The sequence below is a fragment of the Seriola dumerili genome, unplaced genomic scaffold (assembly GCF_002260705.1).
Source record: "Seriola dumerili isolate Sdu_G_001 unplaced genomic scaffold, Sdu_1.0 BDQW01001125.1, whole genome shotgun sequence".
Taxonomy (NCBI): Eukaryota; Metazoa; Chordata; class Actinopteri; order Carangiformes; family Carangidae; genus Seriola; species Seriola dumerili.
Window position 1 is genome coordinate 1,172,015 of NW_019175380.1, and position 16,628 is coordinate 1,188,642.

At 44.7% G+C, this 16,628-nt stretch overlaps 1 protein-coding gene across 2 annotated transcripts; it reads left to right on the forward strand.

Annotated features, from left to right (window-relative positions):
* Nucleotides 1-4,526: 4,526 nt before the first annotated feature.
* On the forward strand, nucleotides 4,527-9,576 carry LOC111237982 (regulator of cell cycle RGCC-like). 2 transcript variants are annotated; one of them, XM_022767320.1, is made up of 5 exons: nucleotides 4,527-4,665; nucleotides 4,885-5,058; nucleotides 7,194-7,307; nucleotides 8,573-8,635; nucleotides 9,465-9,576. In XM_022767320.1, exons 1-5 carry the CDS (start codon nucleotides 4,638-4,640, stop codon nucleotides 9,470-9,472), a joined length of 387 nt encoding a protein of 128 aa, XP_022623041.1. In that variant the 5' UTR covers nucleotides 4,527-4,637; the 3' UTR covers nucleotides 9,473-9,576. The 2 variants fall into 2 exon arrangements, with proteins under 2 accessions (XP_022623041.1, XP_022623040.1); XM_022767319.1 differs by lacking the exon at nucleotides 9,465-9,576 and having other exon boundaries at nucleotides 8,573-8,646.
* Nucleotides 9,577-16,628: the final 7,052 nt, after the last annotated feature.

Genomic DNA, 16,628 nt, shown 5'->3' on the forward strand with positions numbered 1-16,628 from the left:
TTTCCTATTTCTGTAAAGAAAAATTACTGTATTATTTATACTGTATTTTTTCTGCTTTCTTAAATTACAAACAAATCTATGTAAAATGACAGTAATTATCTGTAATTAAAAATGTAGCTTGTTAATATAAAGGTTAATGTCCATACGAACAATTTAAAGATTCTCTGTAATTTCAGGGTGAATCTTATTAGTTTTATATTTATGTGACTTCTACATTCAAACTTTGTGATTCTGGATGAAATGCAACAAACTTTTCTTCATCACATCAAACATTCAAACTTCAAACAAAAAAAGTTTGAAGTACTGGAATGTATCCCAGCATGCACTGGGAGGAAAGCAGGACAATGGTTTATCACACAACAGTCAAGCTGTCAGACTGTTGCTCTGTCCTCACTGAGCTATGAAGTATTATTTTACATCTCTACTATAATTTATACTTGTTACTAAATAAGATTTATCCACCTCTTTATGATGCAGACTTGTCTTGTGTCAGTGAAGTTCACCTGCACCTTCATTCACAACTGTATTCTACTTTTAATTTGTCAGTCGATTGTAAATTGTTGAAATTAATGCAGTTTTAATGTGAAATAAAGATCTGATACTGAGATCATCATGAGACATCAGCTGACACAAACACCACTCCAACTGCAACAAATCAAATATAACAATTATAAATAATGTCAATTAAAAGTTAGAAATGAAGATAGAAAACGTTTTCCCTCCACTCCTCCACAGTCTTTCCACCAACAGTCACAGTGTGACACACCTGCAATGTGAGTGAGGTCAGAGTCAATCCTTCTGGGTTGGACACACTTGCTGCAGATGTATGACGTTGGCAGCCGGAGGGTTTTTCCTCCAGGCAGCGGCCCCCGCTCTGCCACAGCAGCTTCAGGTCACCTTCCTCTTCCTGTAGGCTCTGGTCCTGGGTACAGGTAGTCCAGGCAGAGGAGGGGGAGGAACAGAAGAGGGGAGTGGTGCTGGAGCGAGGGGAGGACCAACAACACTGGATGAGGGGCCATGCTGTTCATCGTCTGGAGGAGGAGGAGGAGGAGGAGGAGGAGGAGGCAGACCCCTGCTGGAGGGCCCAGGCTGCTCCTCCGGGACATTGAGGTTAAAGGTCTGTCCTTATCCCACCTGGACCAAGGACAGACCCTTTGCTGAAGGGAGAGTCTGGCCAGCACCTGAACACACAGACAAACTGACTGTTTTAGGATTTTCAGCTTTCATTAAAAGATAAATCACAGAACAGATTCCAACACACCAACAGCTTCATGACAAACTCTTACCACCGAGTCCTCGATTCAATTCAAAGAGCTGGATGTTGGTCTGAGACATCAACCTGGGGCCGGCCAAGGACCCACAGCAGTACATCACCTGTGAGATCATGATACTGCTGAAGAACCAGGAGTGACAATACATCACCAGGTTTAAGCTTTAAACCAGAAACACTTATAAAGTCAATAGTGGTGTGTATGTTATTTGTAATTAAGTTTCCAACCCCACTTTAGTTGAAAGACTACATACAGAGACTTAACATTTTAATTTGCATTTCTTCAGTTTATCATATTTTATGAGAAATGTAAGAAAATTGATCTGAATCAGTAAATATTGTATTGAGATTGAGCTTCTACAGGTTTTAACATTACTTTACACTTAAAGATTCAATGTTGACACAAATACTGCAAGTTGAAGTTTGAGATGATTTTAATCTGTTTTACAGTATTTTTTACTTTGTCTTCCAAAACAAAAGGTTTACTTTACAATATTAAGCTTGTGTTAATATTTCATTGAGTGACACTTCATTTTATTATTAGGAAAAAGTTTCTTGACAGAAACTTTAGTGGCTTCACTTTATTAATGGTGTTTGATCATAATAATTTAGGAGAAATCTGTAAAATAACAGTTTTTCTCCGTAGAAATATTAATGAACCTTTCTGTAAATTTATTGTTTTTACACTTTATCTGAATTAGGACATTTTACTTTAATTTTATGGTTTTTCTTCAGCAGCCGCTGCTGACAGTCATTTAAAAAATATTTTAGAGTGTATGTAAGTACAGACCATGTAATTTATTCTGAAATAAATATGATTACCATTCCTATTTTTTCAGCGATGTGCGAGCACATTAATGAGCGGATGCTGTCAGCCACATACAGGACACGGATAGTCTTGGTATCTATGAGTATGTGAGCGCTGGAATCTTCTCAGGGCGTCTTGAAGGTGTCACTTTTAGCACCTGAGCCCGTCGTTAAAGCAGCACCTTCAGGCCTCCACAGTCAACAGACACGTGCAGCTGCAAACACATGGCGTGTTTATCCATTTGCTGCTCCCGTTAAACCTAGCGCCGGAGGTGTGAGAGTCCCAGCGTGGCGTGTCCTGCGTGCTGCTCAACTGTAACTCACAGATAGCTTCACTGGACGAGTGTCTGTCCAGGGGACGGGCGGCGGGAACAATGATGAGAATCAGCTGTTTGTGGTTTGACTGAGGGAATAATGAGGAGAAGAAGAAATCACAGTGGGATCGATGCTTCCGCACAAGCTGAAGCTAAACTGTGTCGCTGCCTTGAATTTGAATTTAAGATTGAAAAATGGATGAAGGATGAAAAGTGCAGTTTGTAGCAGTGAAACGAGTTTAAATGTGAGTCATATTGTGAAAGTGAACTGAAGTACAGAGAGACAGACCGAGCTGCATTGCTCCGTGCAGAGCCTGAACCACTGGCTCCCAACGTTTTCCAACTCACAACTTGAAAATCTCAAAAATGTTGGCAACAACACGGAGGCTGAATAATGTGTTCTCAGAGAACTTTTTATTTAAATCCGGACCGACAGAGGAGAGATCACGTGTCGATTCAACATCTGTCTCTTTTAATTCTTCCTGGTTTGATTCTCCAGTTTTCGCCGTAGACATGATCTTTAAGAGAGAAAACAAGTATATGATGATCTGAAAACAGAAACGCCCCTGTCACCGGCCCATCGCAGACAGACCATAATGAAAAGAGTTTGTTTTTAAGCACTTCGAAAATATATACTTTTTCACCAAAATCGTTATATTGTTTTGCTGATGATATTTATAATTTATCGCGGCCTACCGTTGGGCCCCGGTCCTATGTTATATCTACAGGTAGGAGCTGATGAAGACTGTGAATTTAGTCGAAAGCCTCAACACAAGCAAGTAAGTGGACCTTTAGATAAGCTATGAGCTTGTTTTATCAACCGTGAAGTGAACCTGTTTGTGTTGCTGAACGTTTTTGATGAATCCATCCCTCCACTCTGAAGCTCCTGAACCTCAGGTGCAACTGTGACGTCTCACCACCAGGTGTCGCTGCAGCTTCACCGTCCTCAGAGCTCAGGCCCAGAACATGTCCGTGTGATGAGGTTCAGTTTGATGGAGGTCGACAGGAAGCTTTCAGAGTGCTGCTGTCTGAGGACTCTGCAGCGCTGAGCTTTAAACTCTCACTCATGACTTTAAATATGAACTTTCAGTATTTTTACATTTTAATTTTTTGAATACATCGCCTCACTGCAACCTCCTGGTACAGCTCAGTGTGCTCATGGGAACAACACTCATCCCCGACATATATTTCCATTTACTGCTGTGCACATGTGCTGATAAAATGAGGTTAAATAATTATTTAATATTCTTCAATATTTGCTTCTGAAGTGACGTAGAAGGATGATGAATCAATCAAACTGTGTTTGTACAGCACTTTTCATACCGTTCAAAGAGCTTCACCCACTGATGAGCTGAGGAGAAAAAGGACAAATCAAATAAGAAAACCATTAGATTTAACAAGCTATAAAACAGCAGCAAGCAAACCAAAAAACTGAAGAAAATAAATAATAAAATAACCCAAAGTACAATAAAATACAATTTACAACAGATACAATAAAATATGTGAATAAAATAAAGCGAATAATGACTAAAAACTATATTTAAAGGTTGTAGTGATACTTTAAAAGTGTATTTAATAAAGTACTTTGTCACTTTCCACTCCATATTTGTTTTAAACTTTTATATTACATGCAGTTAGAGTCACTTCCGGCTGCATGTCATTAACAGTAATACAGGCCTATATATAAATATATATATATATAAATGATGTGGCCTCGTTCTGTCAGGATCTGCCCGGTGACACATTATGAAAAGCAGCAGCGGGTCACGATCATAAATAAACCCCGCCTTACACACCTCCGCCTGGCGGGAGACACACGAGCTGTTTACAAACACACTTTTATGAGGGAGACGTCAGGGGAGTGTAACTTCAACCGGGAAAACTTTAATTGGTCTCACACACACACACACACACACACACACACACACACACACACACCCACACACACACACACACACACACACACACACACACACACACACACACACACACACACACACACACACACACACACACACACACACACACACACACACACACACACCCCTCCCAGCTCTGGCCCCGCCCACACGGAGCAGGGCTGGTTAAAAGGCGGGAGTGTTGGGGCGGCGGGGTTAGTTCAAGAGCTGCAGGACTGTTGCTCACTGCGGGACTTTCTCACTGAGGGACGTAAAGATTCAAATCTACATTTTAAGGCTGAACTTTCAGGACGGTGCTGGATAATCTCAAACCCGGCTCCTGGAATCATGAAGTCTCCAAAGCTTAAAGCTCAAGGTAAGAGTTTATCCTGTTTACCTGTATTTTTTAATTAGTGATCATAATAATTAAGACATAATAAGAGAGACTCAAACTCCAATAACATCCCTGTGTTTAAATATAATATCCCTGTAGGGAATATGATTATTATGACCCGTTATTGAATGGTTGTATACACTGCCGCCTCGGCCACTCTCATTAATATAAACATGTATTTACATCGTTCTTCTCCTGCAGCGAAGTTCGTCAACGAGGAGGACCTGACCGACGTGCTGTGCGAGTTCGACGCGGTGATCGAAGACTTCACGTCGCCGGTGGAGAAGCGACACTTCAGGTACGACGAGCACCTGAAGACCGTGAAGAGGAGGAGCAGCGCGAGCGTCAGCGACAGCGGCATCAGCGACTCAGAGAGTGAGAATCCGTGGTTAAAGTCACTAGAAAAGAAATATGTTGAGAAATATGATGGTTTATTATGAGACATGAATGTGGATATGGATAAAATGTGGAGGTCTTACAGCAGGGAGGTTCCAGACTGTGTCTTCAACTGTGCAGTTAACACTAGTGACACCTGAGACTCCAGGATGGAGATCAGGTCTGCAGAGAGGACACAGAGATGTCCCTGATATCTCAGTCTGTGAACCAGGAGCTCTCAACTCTGCCTCAGCTTCTCCCCTGGAGTCAGACTCTGTCCTCCTCCACTCTTATCATGTGCCATCAGCAGGGCAGCGGGGGCGGCTGGCAAACTGTTGCATGCATGCAAGCGTGTGTGTGTGTGTGTGTGTGTGTGAGTGTGCTCTCACATGCAATTACACAGAGATAACGAGAAAGAAAAATCCTTGATGGCGGTCCAGAGATTTGGGGTTTAGATTAAGCAGCTACTTGCCGCATATTGTGGCTACGACTCTTTAAGTTTTACTGGCGTCCATTACTCTTATGACTCTTATGATACCATGCAGTGGGTTACACAGTCCTGCAGAACTGGGCCCAGGCAGCTTCCTCATGGTTTCAGCATCACGTGTCAGTGATGTGAAGACGTCTGTGGAACCACTTAAGGGAGGAGAGGATGTCCAGTTAACTGCGGACTGGAGACACAGACTCCAGAGAGAGAGAGTCAGGGACCAGCTGCACAAAAACACCTTAAGTTTTCTCCTCAAGTCTGACACTTAAGGTTGAATTTCTCCTTAGCTGAGGGAGTTACTTAAGGGTGCTGCACCCTCTTTAAAGGTTTCCTTTGTTAAGGAAAAACCTTAAGGCATTTGCAGCAGTGAAAGAGATTTTACTGCGGTAGAATTCTTCTGTTTCCATGGAGACAGTCTATTTGCTGGCTCGTCTCACAAAAAAATCAATTCCTCACATCGAGGCTCCTTCAATTATCTCCATGAACTCAGACATGTTGTTAAGAGTTTGATTCTTTACCTGAGTTTGGTCTCTAAGGTCTGACCTGACTTTAAGTGATTCCTTAAGTATAAGACTAAGAGAAGGAGAAAACCTCAAGTACATAAGTGAACATCTGAAGGAAACTTTAAGGAGTGCAACTGTTTTTATTTTGAGGAAACCTTAACTTTAAAATCTTAACTTCAGCTGTTTTGTGTGACTGGCACAGTTAGTTGTAGCTTAATAAACGGAGGTGTTGTGAGGGGATCAGGTGTTTGAACCTGTGAGCTCAGGGGATCAGATTCCTGCACAAGCTCCGTCCTCTCCATGGCGGTGGAATGAAGAGGGGCCTGTCGACCTATTGTGCTGCAGCCTGATGGATGGATGGACTGATGAAGGTGGAGATAAACCACTGAAACAAAGAGGAGAGAGAAATGATGGAGGGAGGAGGAGGAGGAGGTAGAGAGCTGATGACACAAGAAGAGAGCGGGAATGATGTGTGTGTGTGTGTGTGTGTGTGTGTGCTCAGTGCTGAGGGGGGGGGGGGGGGGGGGGGGGGGCGGGGGGGGGGGGGGGGGGGGGGAGTGGTGGAGGTCAGAGAGGAGAGGGTTAGTAAATGGTCGACACCCGAGACACTGTTGAGGTCTGCGGTGGTTCTGCAGAGAGGAGGGCGGCTCTAAGTACTGCCTTCTCTTCTTCTTCTTCTTCTTCACACACACACACACACACACACACACACGATCCTGTCTCTCTTACAAACAGTGAACATGTTTTATGACGTGGCAGAATGATGTGACATCACTTCCATAACGAGCTGTGTGTAGATTTGGGCGATATAGACTCTGAAAGCATCAGAGATGAGTCTTCCTCGAGAGCAGGGGCCGAGTTCCCGCCTTCAGAGCGTTCTCTTCCCAGCAGCACTCTGTGTTTTCCCGCTGTCACTGATTAACGCAGCGGAGACGTCGGCGTTGAGTTTCTGGTTAAAGGTGGTGTGAGGTGTGTGTGAGGTGTGTGTGTGAGGTGAAGCGGAGCGGAAACTTTTGCCGCATGGAGTCGGTGTGTGAGGAGAACACACCGAAGCTGCTCCACTGACACACATCAGGTCTGGAAAAGTGAGCGCTCCCCTAATCTGATCTGTATATCCTCCCTCTCTCTCTCTCTCTCTCTGACAGGTGCAGAGTCTCTCAACAGAAACAGCTTCAGCTTCAGCGACGAGCGGCTCAACTCCCCCACCGTGCTCTCCCCCACCACCCCCACCACCTCACCCCCTCTCATGTCACCAAAACGTGAGCCTCACCCGTCACTCTTCAACACACACAAACTCAGACTTTCTGTAAAGAAAATCCAGGATTGATCAGATCCAGAGGCCAGCTGCACAAAACCCCTTAAGTTTCCTTCTTAAGTCTGACGCTGAACACATACTTTCTCCTTAGCTGAGGGAGTTACTGAAGGTTGTTGTACAGAACCTCTTAAAGGGTTTCCTTTGTTAAGGTATTTGCAGCAACAAAAGAGATTTTACAGCAGTAAAATTCTACAGTTTCCATGGAGACCGTTAGTTTGCTAACATTAGCGCTACCTGTGAACAAAGTTGCCAGAAGTAAAAAAAAATGTCTTAAAAGAAGAACATTAAAGAAGTGCGGCGCTCTCTCTCCCTCCTCCTGTTGTTGTCATGGAAACCTCAGCCCAGTGTTCAGCAGACGGTCAGAGCGTCTGACCCTCACACAGCTGATCGATCGACATGAAATACTTGAGCGATAATCGACTGGAAAGATCCCGAAGCATCAAACCACAGAGCGTCATTAACTGTAGAGGCGCTGAAGAGGAGTGATCAGATCCAATCACAGACTGATGCCGATCAGATCTATAGAGAGAAATCAATAAATCAGTTTCTTGTTGAGACGTTCTTCATTTATCACCATGAACTCAGACATGTTGTTAAGATACAATCACAGGAACCTTCAGTTAGTTTGGTCTCTAAGGTCTGAACTGACTTTAAGTGATTCCTTAAGTATAACACTAAGAGAAGAGAAAACCTTAAAGACTTAAGGAGAAGACTTAAGGGGATTTTGTGCAGCAGTTTTTACTTTAACGAAATCTTAACTTCAGGTGATCACAGAGTATAAATCATTCAGAACAGAGCAGTGCTGTCTGACGTCTGATTAAAGATTCCTGGAACAGAAGTCGTCACTATCCGCTGAAGTCTCTCTCTCTCTCTCTCTGTCTCTCTGTCTCTGTCTCTCTCTCTCTCTCTGTCTCTGTCTCTGACTCTCTCTCTCTCTGTCTCTGTCTCTCTCTCTCTCTCTGTCTCTCTCTCTGTCTCTGACTCTCTCTCTCTGTCTCTGACTCTCTCTCTCTCTCTCTGTCTCTGACTCTCTCTCTCTCTCTCTGTCTCTGTCTCTCTCTCTCTCTCTCTCTCTCTCTCTCTCTGTCTCTGACTCTCTCTCTCTCTCTGTCTCTGACTCTCTCTCTCTCTCTCTCTCTCTGTCTGTCTCTGTCTCTCTCTCTCTGTCTCTCTGTCTCTGACTCTCTCTCTCTCTCTCTCTCTCTGCAGCCAGACTGGGCGACACCAAAGAACTGGAGGACTTCATCGCCGACCTTGACAGGACATTAGAGAGTAAGTGCTAATGCAAGCTAGCTGTCAGAGCCCTTGATGAATTAGCCCACGTGCTGGCGCCGCCCGCTACTCGGGATTAGCTCGGGCGCGTTCGTCCCATGTTGTCAGATACGTTAACGACCCTCGCTCCCCGTGGCGTCGCTCCACCTTAGGTGTCTGACGGACAATCAGTGATGAGTCAGGAGGATGGAGGAGCTCCGTGGTGACAGCGAGGGGGAAAGGCAGCGTTTCAGTCAAAGCGCCTCCAACAGCGCGTGATTAGCTCGCACTGTGAACTCTGGGCTTCTGCTCTGTCCCATCCTTTCATGTATATATAACACATGAGAGACGCGGTGTAACCTGAGCAGCTCCCAGAGCATCATGGGTAACAGGCTGAGGTGTGCTGGAGCCGGTCTTTACTAAGCGGCCTGTGAGTGTTGGAACTTGCATCAGAGCAGGAGGAATGTGAGCTGGTGAGAACCGGAGCTGAAATTCCAAGTGTAAATGTCAGGAATGGAATGAGAGCGGAGTGGGAGTCCAAGCTCGCTCCTTATTTCCATGTTTTTCTTCTTCTTCTCCTCCTTCTTCCTCCGCCCTGCTCTGTTCTGTGTTTCAGCCACTGAATGTCCGTCTTTCAGCTCGCAGGCGTCTCTGGACATTCAGTCAGCCAGTCAGGCAGTCAGCCAGCAAGCCCCCCCCCCCCGTTAGCCATGGAGAATGTTTATTAGGGCCACCAGTGTTTACGATGATCAGTCTGTGTGACTGAATGTCCGGCGCTCTGAGAATAGAACCGGCAACCCAGGAGCCAGGAGGTCCTGTTCTAATCAGGTCTGTCTCTGTCTCTCCTCAGGCATGTGACACGGAGGCTGGCAGTCGTGCTGGAGCGTAGCCATGAGCGAGGGAGGGAGTGGATGCCTGGACTCCCCTTGAACATGCACCTGCCCCCCCCCCCCCACACCACACAACCCAATCAACACACACACACACACACACACACACACCCGAAACAACACCCACCTGTATGACACGAAACACCCAACAGGATACAGCTGGATGGCACCGCAACCGCCAGCGCTCCGCTAACTCCAGACCACCCGGCGACCAGCGGCTGCACGGACGGCAAGAAAGGTCAAAATTAGCATCGCGAGGACGAGAATACTCCTCCGCCACGAGGCGACGGACTCCATGAAAAGTTGTGAGGAATGACAACATGGAATATACGCTACGAAGAGACACTGGAACATTGACAAACCCCCACAGCCCAGACCAGGCCGCACTCCCTCATCCTAAACTTGAGCTGGAAGAGTATTTAAAAAAAGAAAAGGCTTTTTATAATAGAAATATATTTGTAATTTTATAGAGCTTCTTATTGTAAATGTATCTCTTTTTTTTGTGAAATATATTTTTGTATCTTATGTAAATAATAATTGTTCCAAATTCTATTTGCCTTGGTTTTAACAGGTCGGTCAGATTAAGGTTTGACGCTCGCTGACTGGAGTAAAGTTGGTTACAGGTTTAAATGTGAACTGAAAACTTGGAAAAAAACTGGAAAGCAAAATGTGTATTTAATACAGCTAATGCCAGAGACAAAATTAAAATATGAAATATTGTTCTTTTAGTAACATGTGACTCCTCTCTTTATTTCTGACTTTAGCCTCTCTGAGCGTCAGTCACGTTGTTTCAGTAGATACCTGAAGTTAAAGCTCCATGTTTCTTCTTCTTCTGTGTTTTATTTGAAGTGTTGATCCATCAGAAGATATAAAAACCATCTCAGTGTAGTTTTACATCTCCTCTCTCAGGCTTCTCTCTGGAGCTCTAGTAACATCAGGTCTGTGAGCCAATCAGAAGAGAGGAGGCTCTGAGCCTCTCTTCTGATTGGCTGACTGTTTTCTGAGTGATCCAATAAAAATAAAGCAGATTTCAGGTAAAAACACTCAGAGAAACCAAATCCTGCAAGGTTTGGATGGTGGGTCCAGGTGGGTCCAGGTGGGTCCAGGTGGGTCCAGGTGGGCGGGGCTTGGTGACTGCTTTGTCACATCAGGACCTCTTGTCTTTTACACAGATTCTTTTTTCAGTCTGTCAACAACCTTTATAAAACATTTATTCTAAATGAATGGAGTTTCTCTTTAAGTATAAAAAAGAGGGGAACCGGTTGATTGTGGCCCCTCGGGTTCGTCTGCACCTGCTGCTAAAGAACTAATATGGAAGCGTATCTCGCCGTAGCGGGTGACCTTTGACCCCTGGTGGTCAGCAGACGGAGGGGTGCCTCTGACATAATTCCTTACTTCAGCCACACCTGCTGCCGGGGCCTGGGAGGGGTCACACCCTCCTGTCTCCCTCCACCTCTGGAAATAGAACCGTGTTGCTACAGAAGTTACATAAGTGGCTGCTTTGTTGAGTGGTTGATAAATGAGCACAGAAGGTAAGAGACTTGTAATGTCTATTTCAGTGTGTGTGTTGTTGCATGTATGAGTTTACTTTCTTGGGAGGGAATGAACGTCCAGCCTCTTCCTGGACTACCTCATGTCGTTTATCTTGGTGAGTCTTTTTCTTCGGTACCAAATTCCACTTGTCCATGACAAAAATAAATTTAGAGTTTGATGTGGATCTCATTTCGTTTCCCGCCTGTGTTCGCAGCTCTATGTCGGTCTCAGGTCTGGAAAGGAAGCTGAAATTTTGGCGGGAGATGGTAGAGAAGGGAAGTGTGTTGGTGTTGCTGAGTTAATAAAGTGCTGAGGTGGTGATGGAGCCAGCTGTCATTGATAACTCTCCCATTCAGCCAGTCAGCAGCTCCACCACCTCTGGAGGAAATCAATACCTGCTTGTGTGATTTGATTTTACTGTCTGTCTCCTTCACTGCACAGCTACAAAATTCAATGAGAAACAGGCCGTTGCATTCAAAGCTCCTCCAGTCTGCAGGTCTCTGTCCATGTGTGATTATAGATCAGGTCTAGGTTCTATATTAATACTGTGAAAGAGAAGCTCAGAGCCTCCTCTCTTCTGATTGGCTCACCGACCTGTTGTTACTAGAGCTCCAGAGAGAAGCCTGAGAGAGGAGATGTAAAACTACACTGAGATGGTTTTTATATCTTCTGATGGATCAACACTTCAAATAAAACACAGAAGAAGAAGAAACATGGAGCTTTAATGTGGTTCCACATCTGTAGCTTCATGTAAAGGAAGAGATCATACTTCCTTCCCTTCAGTCACTTACTGATCATCTGTCCTGATTTCACAAGAAGTCTCGTGTGTTCATGAGAGCGCCGCCCTCACAGCTGTGCATGGCTGCTCTTCACAGCCTGGGGATCCGGTCTGTACCATCACTGCATGCCAGTGCGTTAATCTGATGGCAGGAAGCTGGCATGGAGCGTGGAGACTCTGTCTCCGTGTTGTTTCTTCTCCACAGTTGGCAGAGGGGAGCTGTGGGCGCTGTCCCACTGTGAGTCCACCTATCTGCGCTGCTCTGCACCACGGGTTCGGTGTTTGGAGGGTTCCTGCCCCCGGCTGGGCAGCTGGCACTGATCTGAGACACCATGTTGATACAACACATGATCCCCTGAGGACAGGGGAGGAGGGGGGGTGACCTTTCTTCTAAAACAACCTCCCCCGTCTGGCAGCGGTGGGCATCTTTTTGGCAGCGCGGGTCGGTCCTGTAGGAGAGTTGGACAGAGGACAGTCTGGATGTGTGGGAACATCGGAGTCAGGCGGGAGAACAAAGTGAAGAGGAGGGAGGGAGGAGAAGAAGGGAACACAGGAGATATAAGATGGCAACAGACAACAGGAGGCCTCAGAGGCGGGACTGGATCGCCCGACAATCATCCTAAATCTTGCACCATGTGTCAGTCTTTACATCAAGACGGATTCCTATGGGAGGCCCCCTCTGGGCCGCCGGAGCGGTCGCTCTATGAATAGGCCGGCAGAGACACACAGATGTGTGTCCACATCACAAAGAGACAGAAATACACAGAGCCAAATATCAGGTTCAGCTTTCCACCCTGTCTTCACATCACAGGGGTCCAGATGTCCCAGCAGAGCGAGGAGAGGAGGACATTAATGAGAGTGTGTGTGTGTGTGTTTCCATGTTGGTCTGCACATGTGTGTGAGCATGATCATGTTAGTTTGTATGTGCAGGATACACAGACTGCAGCTGTGTGTAGACGTTAGCTGTATGTTTGCACATATATGAGCATGGTTATCATGTTTAAAGGTGTGTGTCTGTTGGAATGTCTTTGTCTTTGTCTGAGGGACATTTGCAGGTTGTCCTTGTGTCCTGGAGGCGTCCCTCTGTACGCTCTGATTTCCTCTCTCAGGCTAAAGTCAGGAAAGTCAAGAGAACTTTAGGTTTAATTTGCCAAATGTGATTCATTAAGTATATCTGCACCTGTCAAAGGTTTTTCTGTTGACAGAAAGAGTTCAGAAAGATTATTAGAAGTATGATATGAGGTGAAATAGTAATTTGTCAGATTCTAAATGTTCAAGGATTTCAGAGATGAAAAGAAAATGAGAGTTTGAGTCCAAAATTATATTAAATTGGATTTTTGAGGAGTTTAACCTCAGCCCTTTTACAGGCAGACAGTAGGTATTTTCTGTATGTTGAGTTAATGCATGTGCTTGCAGCCTGCAGCAAGGACCTCTGAACTCAGTCCTGGTCAGTGACAGAGTCCAGACTCACTCAGATCGGGATGACAGGCAGGTTCATCTGTCATGGAGGTCATTATTACTGCCTCTGTCTCACTCGCATCCATTATGATCTCCATTATCACTATCACACTGACTCATCTACGACCTGACCGACAGTATTGAGACCTGGAGCAGCTGTGTTACCTCGACCCACCATAATATCTGTGTCTTCACATAATAACACAGAGAATTATTTCAAATGACTGTGAATAGTGTGAGCATGATGCAACTGAGCCTCATGTCCACCTTGGGAATGAGGTCACACTGTTGTTAAGCAGACAGATGCATCACACACACACACACACACACACACACACACACACACACACACACACACACACACACACACACACCCTGAGAAGTCTGAACAGTGTGTTGGAGCTGAGTGAATTTACTGCTGCTGACGCTCATGCAGCTGAATGCAGCTCAGGCAGGTGCTACATGGTTTTCTAAGGACTCATTCCTTCAGGGGGAAAATGTGACACGTGACTTTTTGGCTTATTTTGTAACTAAGAAACAAGGTCGAATGTGCATCCTGGAAAAAAAAAGAAAAGAAAGATTAACACTTCAACACTGGACAAAACAACACAGGGTGTTATGACAACAGAATAAGTCTGACAGTTATGTAACAGCTGTCATCAGTCGGAAGTTCCTCTGCTCCTTTTGCATCAGTGGGTGAGACTGTTCTTTTGATAAATGTGTATTTTCTGCTGTGGGCAGTTGTAGCTCACTCCTGAAGAGCAGACCAGAGTGATAATTATACCATGACTATCAAGTGGGTCCACTTTTCCTCCAGGGTGAAAGGAAACACAGTACAGTGTTTGTTTAACTCATAAATGTAGTGCAGTAGAAAGAACAATATTTCCCTCTGAAATGTAGAAGTGAAAGTATTAAGTAGGAAAAAATGGAAATAGTCAAGTAAAGTACAAGTAAAGTATTTAGGCTACATGTAAAGTAATGTAACAAACTAGCAAACATTAGTGAGCTAAAGTGTAACTTAAGGTTCAAGATAGAAACTAGCTAACATTAGTTATTCTATCTGTAACTTAAAGCTAGAGTTAGAAACAAGCTAACATTAGTTATTCTATCTGTAACTTAACGCTAAAGTTAGCGCCTTCATTTTTTCACAGTATTAATATAGAACCTAGACCTGCTTTATAATCAAACAACACATGGACAGAGACCTTTCGACTGGATGCACATTTAAAGTCTGCTCCTAAAAGGCCTTCACTGATCAAACAATAGTAGCAGATAGCTGGGTGTGTAAATTTATAGCAACTGCACTGAGCTCAGATCCTGCCACCCTGAGTGGACGGCTCACTCACAGCTTGTGGGAGGAGGTGGGAGGGAAAAGGGCAGAAATTGAGGTTTAGTTTAATACATTATGGAGCTGGTTATCTGCAGCTATTAAGATGCAGAGAGACAGAAGGATAAATGGAAGGAAATGGAGAGAGCAACAGATGGAAACCAGACAGCCTGGACTGACAAGAGGAAGGAGGGCCACGACAGCACGGGGCCATCTGGGATTTGCCTGGTGCGCACACGCACACACACACACACGCACGCACGCACGCACGCACGCACGCACGCACGCACGCGCGCACACACACACACACACACACACACACACACACACACACACACACACACACACGGTTATCATAAAGGAAGTTATTTGTTGCATTAATCAGGCTTGTTCACAGCAGCTTCTATATTTTTTAAGTATTTTTATAAATGATTTCTTGTGTTTGTTTTTAGAGATGACCCTTGTGAGAAGTTAATGTCTCAGACGTGATTAATGTTCACTAAGATGAACTGAATGGAGTCACCACAGTCGCTCTTCACTTGCTCTGCAGTGACTCATCAGTTTGGAAATATAAGACCACACTCACTTCACACTGATGAACTCTGACTCAGACTGTGTCTGTGCTCCGGTCACTCGGCCACGTAGACGGCAGGCATGATTCAGATCGGGTTATTATCTGGTTTTGATCACCCAGATCGCACAGTGAGGTTATTTCATGTTCAGGCCGTTCCTAAAAACATTTGTCTGACAAATACATTAAACTCTTTCTCCTTCTCCTGTCGGCCGTCCAACACAGCAGAGAGGCCAACCAGTTTATTAGAAGTGTTGTCTTACAGCACGCCGATCTCTCCTCGTATAAACCCCTCCAGTCTGACTCAGCCAGGCTCAGTGGAGGCCGAGTTAAGAGAAGCCAAGGGAGGCAGCTGTGTCTAAACGCTGGCTGTGGACGCAGCAGGCCCAAAGCCCAGTGCTATCACCACCTCTCATCAGCATGTGCCAACATTTCCCCTTTTCATGTCCCGCTGCTCACGCTCTGCCACGGCCACGTGGAAAACCTGCAACGCTGCTAAACTTGAGTAATAAAACACAGACAAAGTGAATAATAGAAATAATATGTGGCAATAATCCACAGTCAGACATGCACATATTCCTTTTCTTTAGTTGTCAGATGTTTTTCAGAGGTTTCGTAGCGTCTGATATCTCGCTATCATCATTCTGTTTGAAAAGATATGGTACTTGGGTTGTTTGTCCAAGCTTTGGGCTAAATGAGCATCAGCTACCACACACTGCACAACAACAACACAGCCAGTCTGTCATTCAGGGTAATCAGATTCAGTTGTAATTGATAATGTGCTATACTGTCAATACATTGTATTTTTAAATAGCAAACAATTATTATAATTGTGATAATAATCATTACAAGTCTATTTCTGTAGCACATCCAGCATTTTATTTCAGACAGTTGTGGAGGGTTGTTAGCTTGGACTGATCACCGGGTCTGGTTGGTAGATAGAGTTGTATGTCATCAGCATAACGATGAAACTGGATGTTATATTAAAGTGGACCAAACCATTTCTTAACATTGATGTTAGCTGAACGTCCCGTCTGCCTGCCTCACTCCATCAGTGGCTCCATCCTCAAAGCTTTGCTCAGTACTGTAGGTAAATGCAAGTAGCAGTAGCTAACTATGTAGCTTGTTTAATAACTTTACTTTCTTACCTTCAGAGTTTCTGAATTAGATTGTGTCAAATACCTACTGATGGAGGCTAATGTTAGCTGGTTTCTAACTTTAGCTTTAAGTTACAGTTTAGCTAACTAATGTTAGCTAGTTTCTAACTTTAGCTTTAAGTTGAATGAATGTTAATTACTCTTAACTCCTACATTTCCCATCAGTGCAGCTACAATGATCTCCCTCTTCTCTCAGTAGATGTCTCTGTGGTGCACACTTATCTGTTGCAGCTGGTGCCAACAGGCGGATTAAAGGGGGGGGGCTGAGCTCTACAGAGGGAGAGGCTGACGAGGCCATCT

Excerpts from the sequence above, each read along its gene's own strand:
- LOC111237982 (XM_022767319.1), top strand. The coding sequence starts at position 4,638 with ATGAAGTCTCCAAAGCTTAAAGCTCAAG. Across the intron at positions 4,666-4,884 it reads TCCAAAGCTTAAAGCTCAAG|CGAAGTTCGTCAACGAGGAG; the intron begins GTAAGAGTTTAT and ends CTTCTCCTGCAG. Across the intron at positions 7,308-8,572 it reads CCCTCTCATGTCACCAAAAC|CCAGACTGGGCGACACCAAA; the intron begins GTGAGCCTCACC and ends CTCTCTCTGCAG.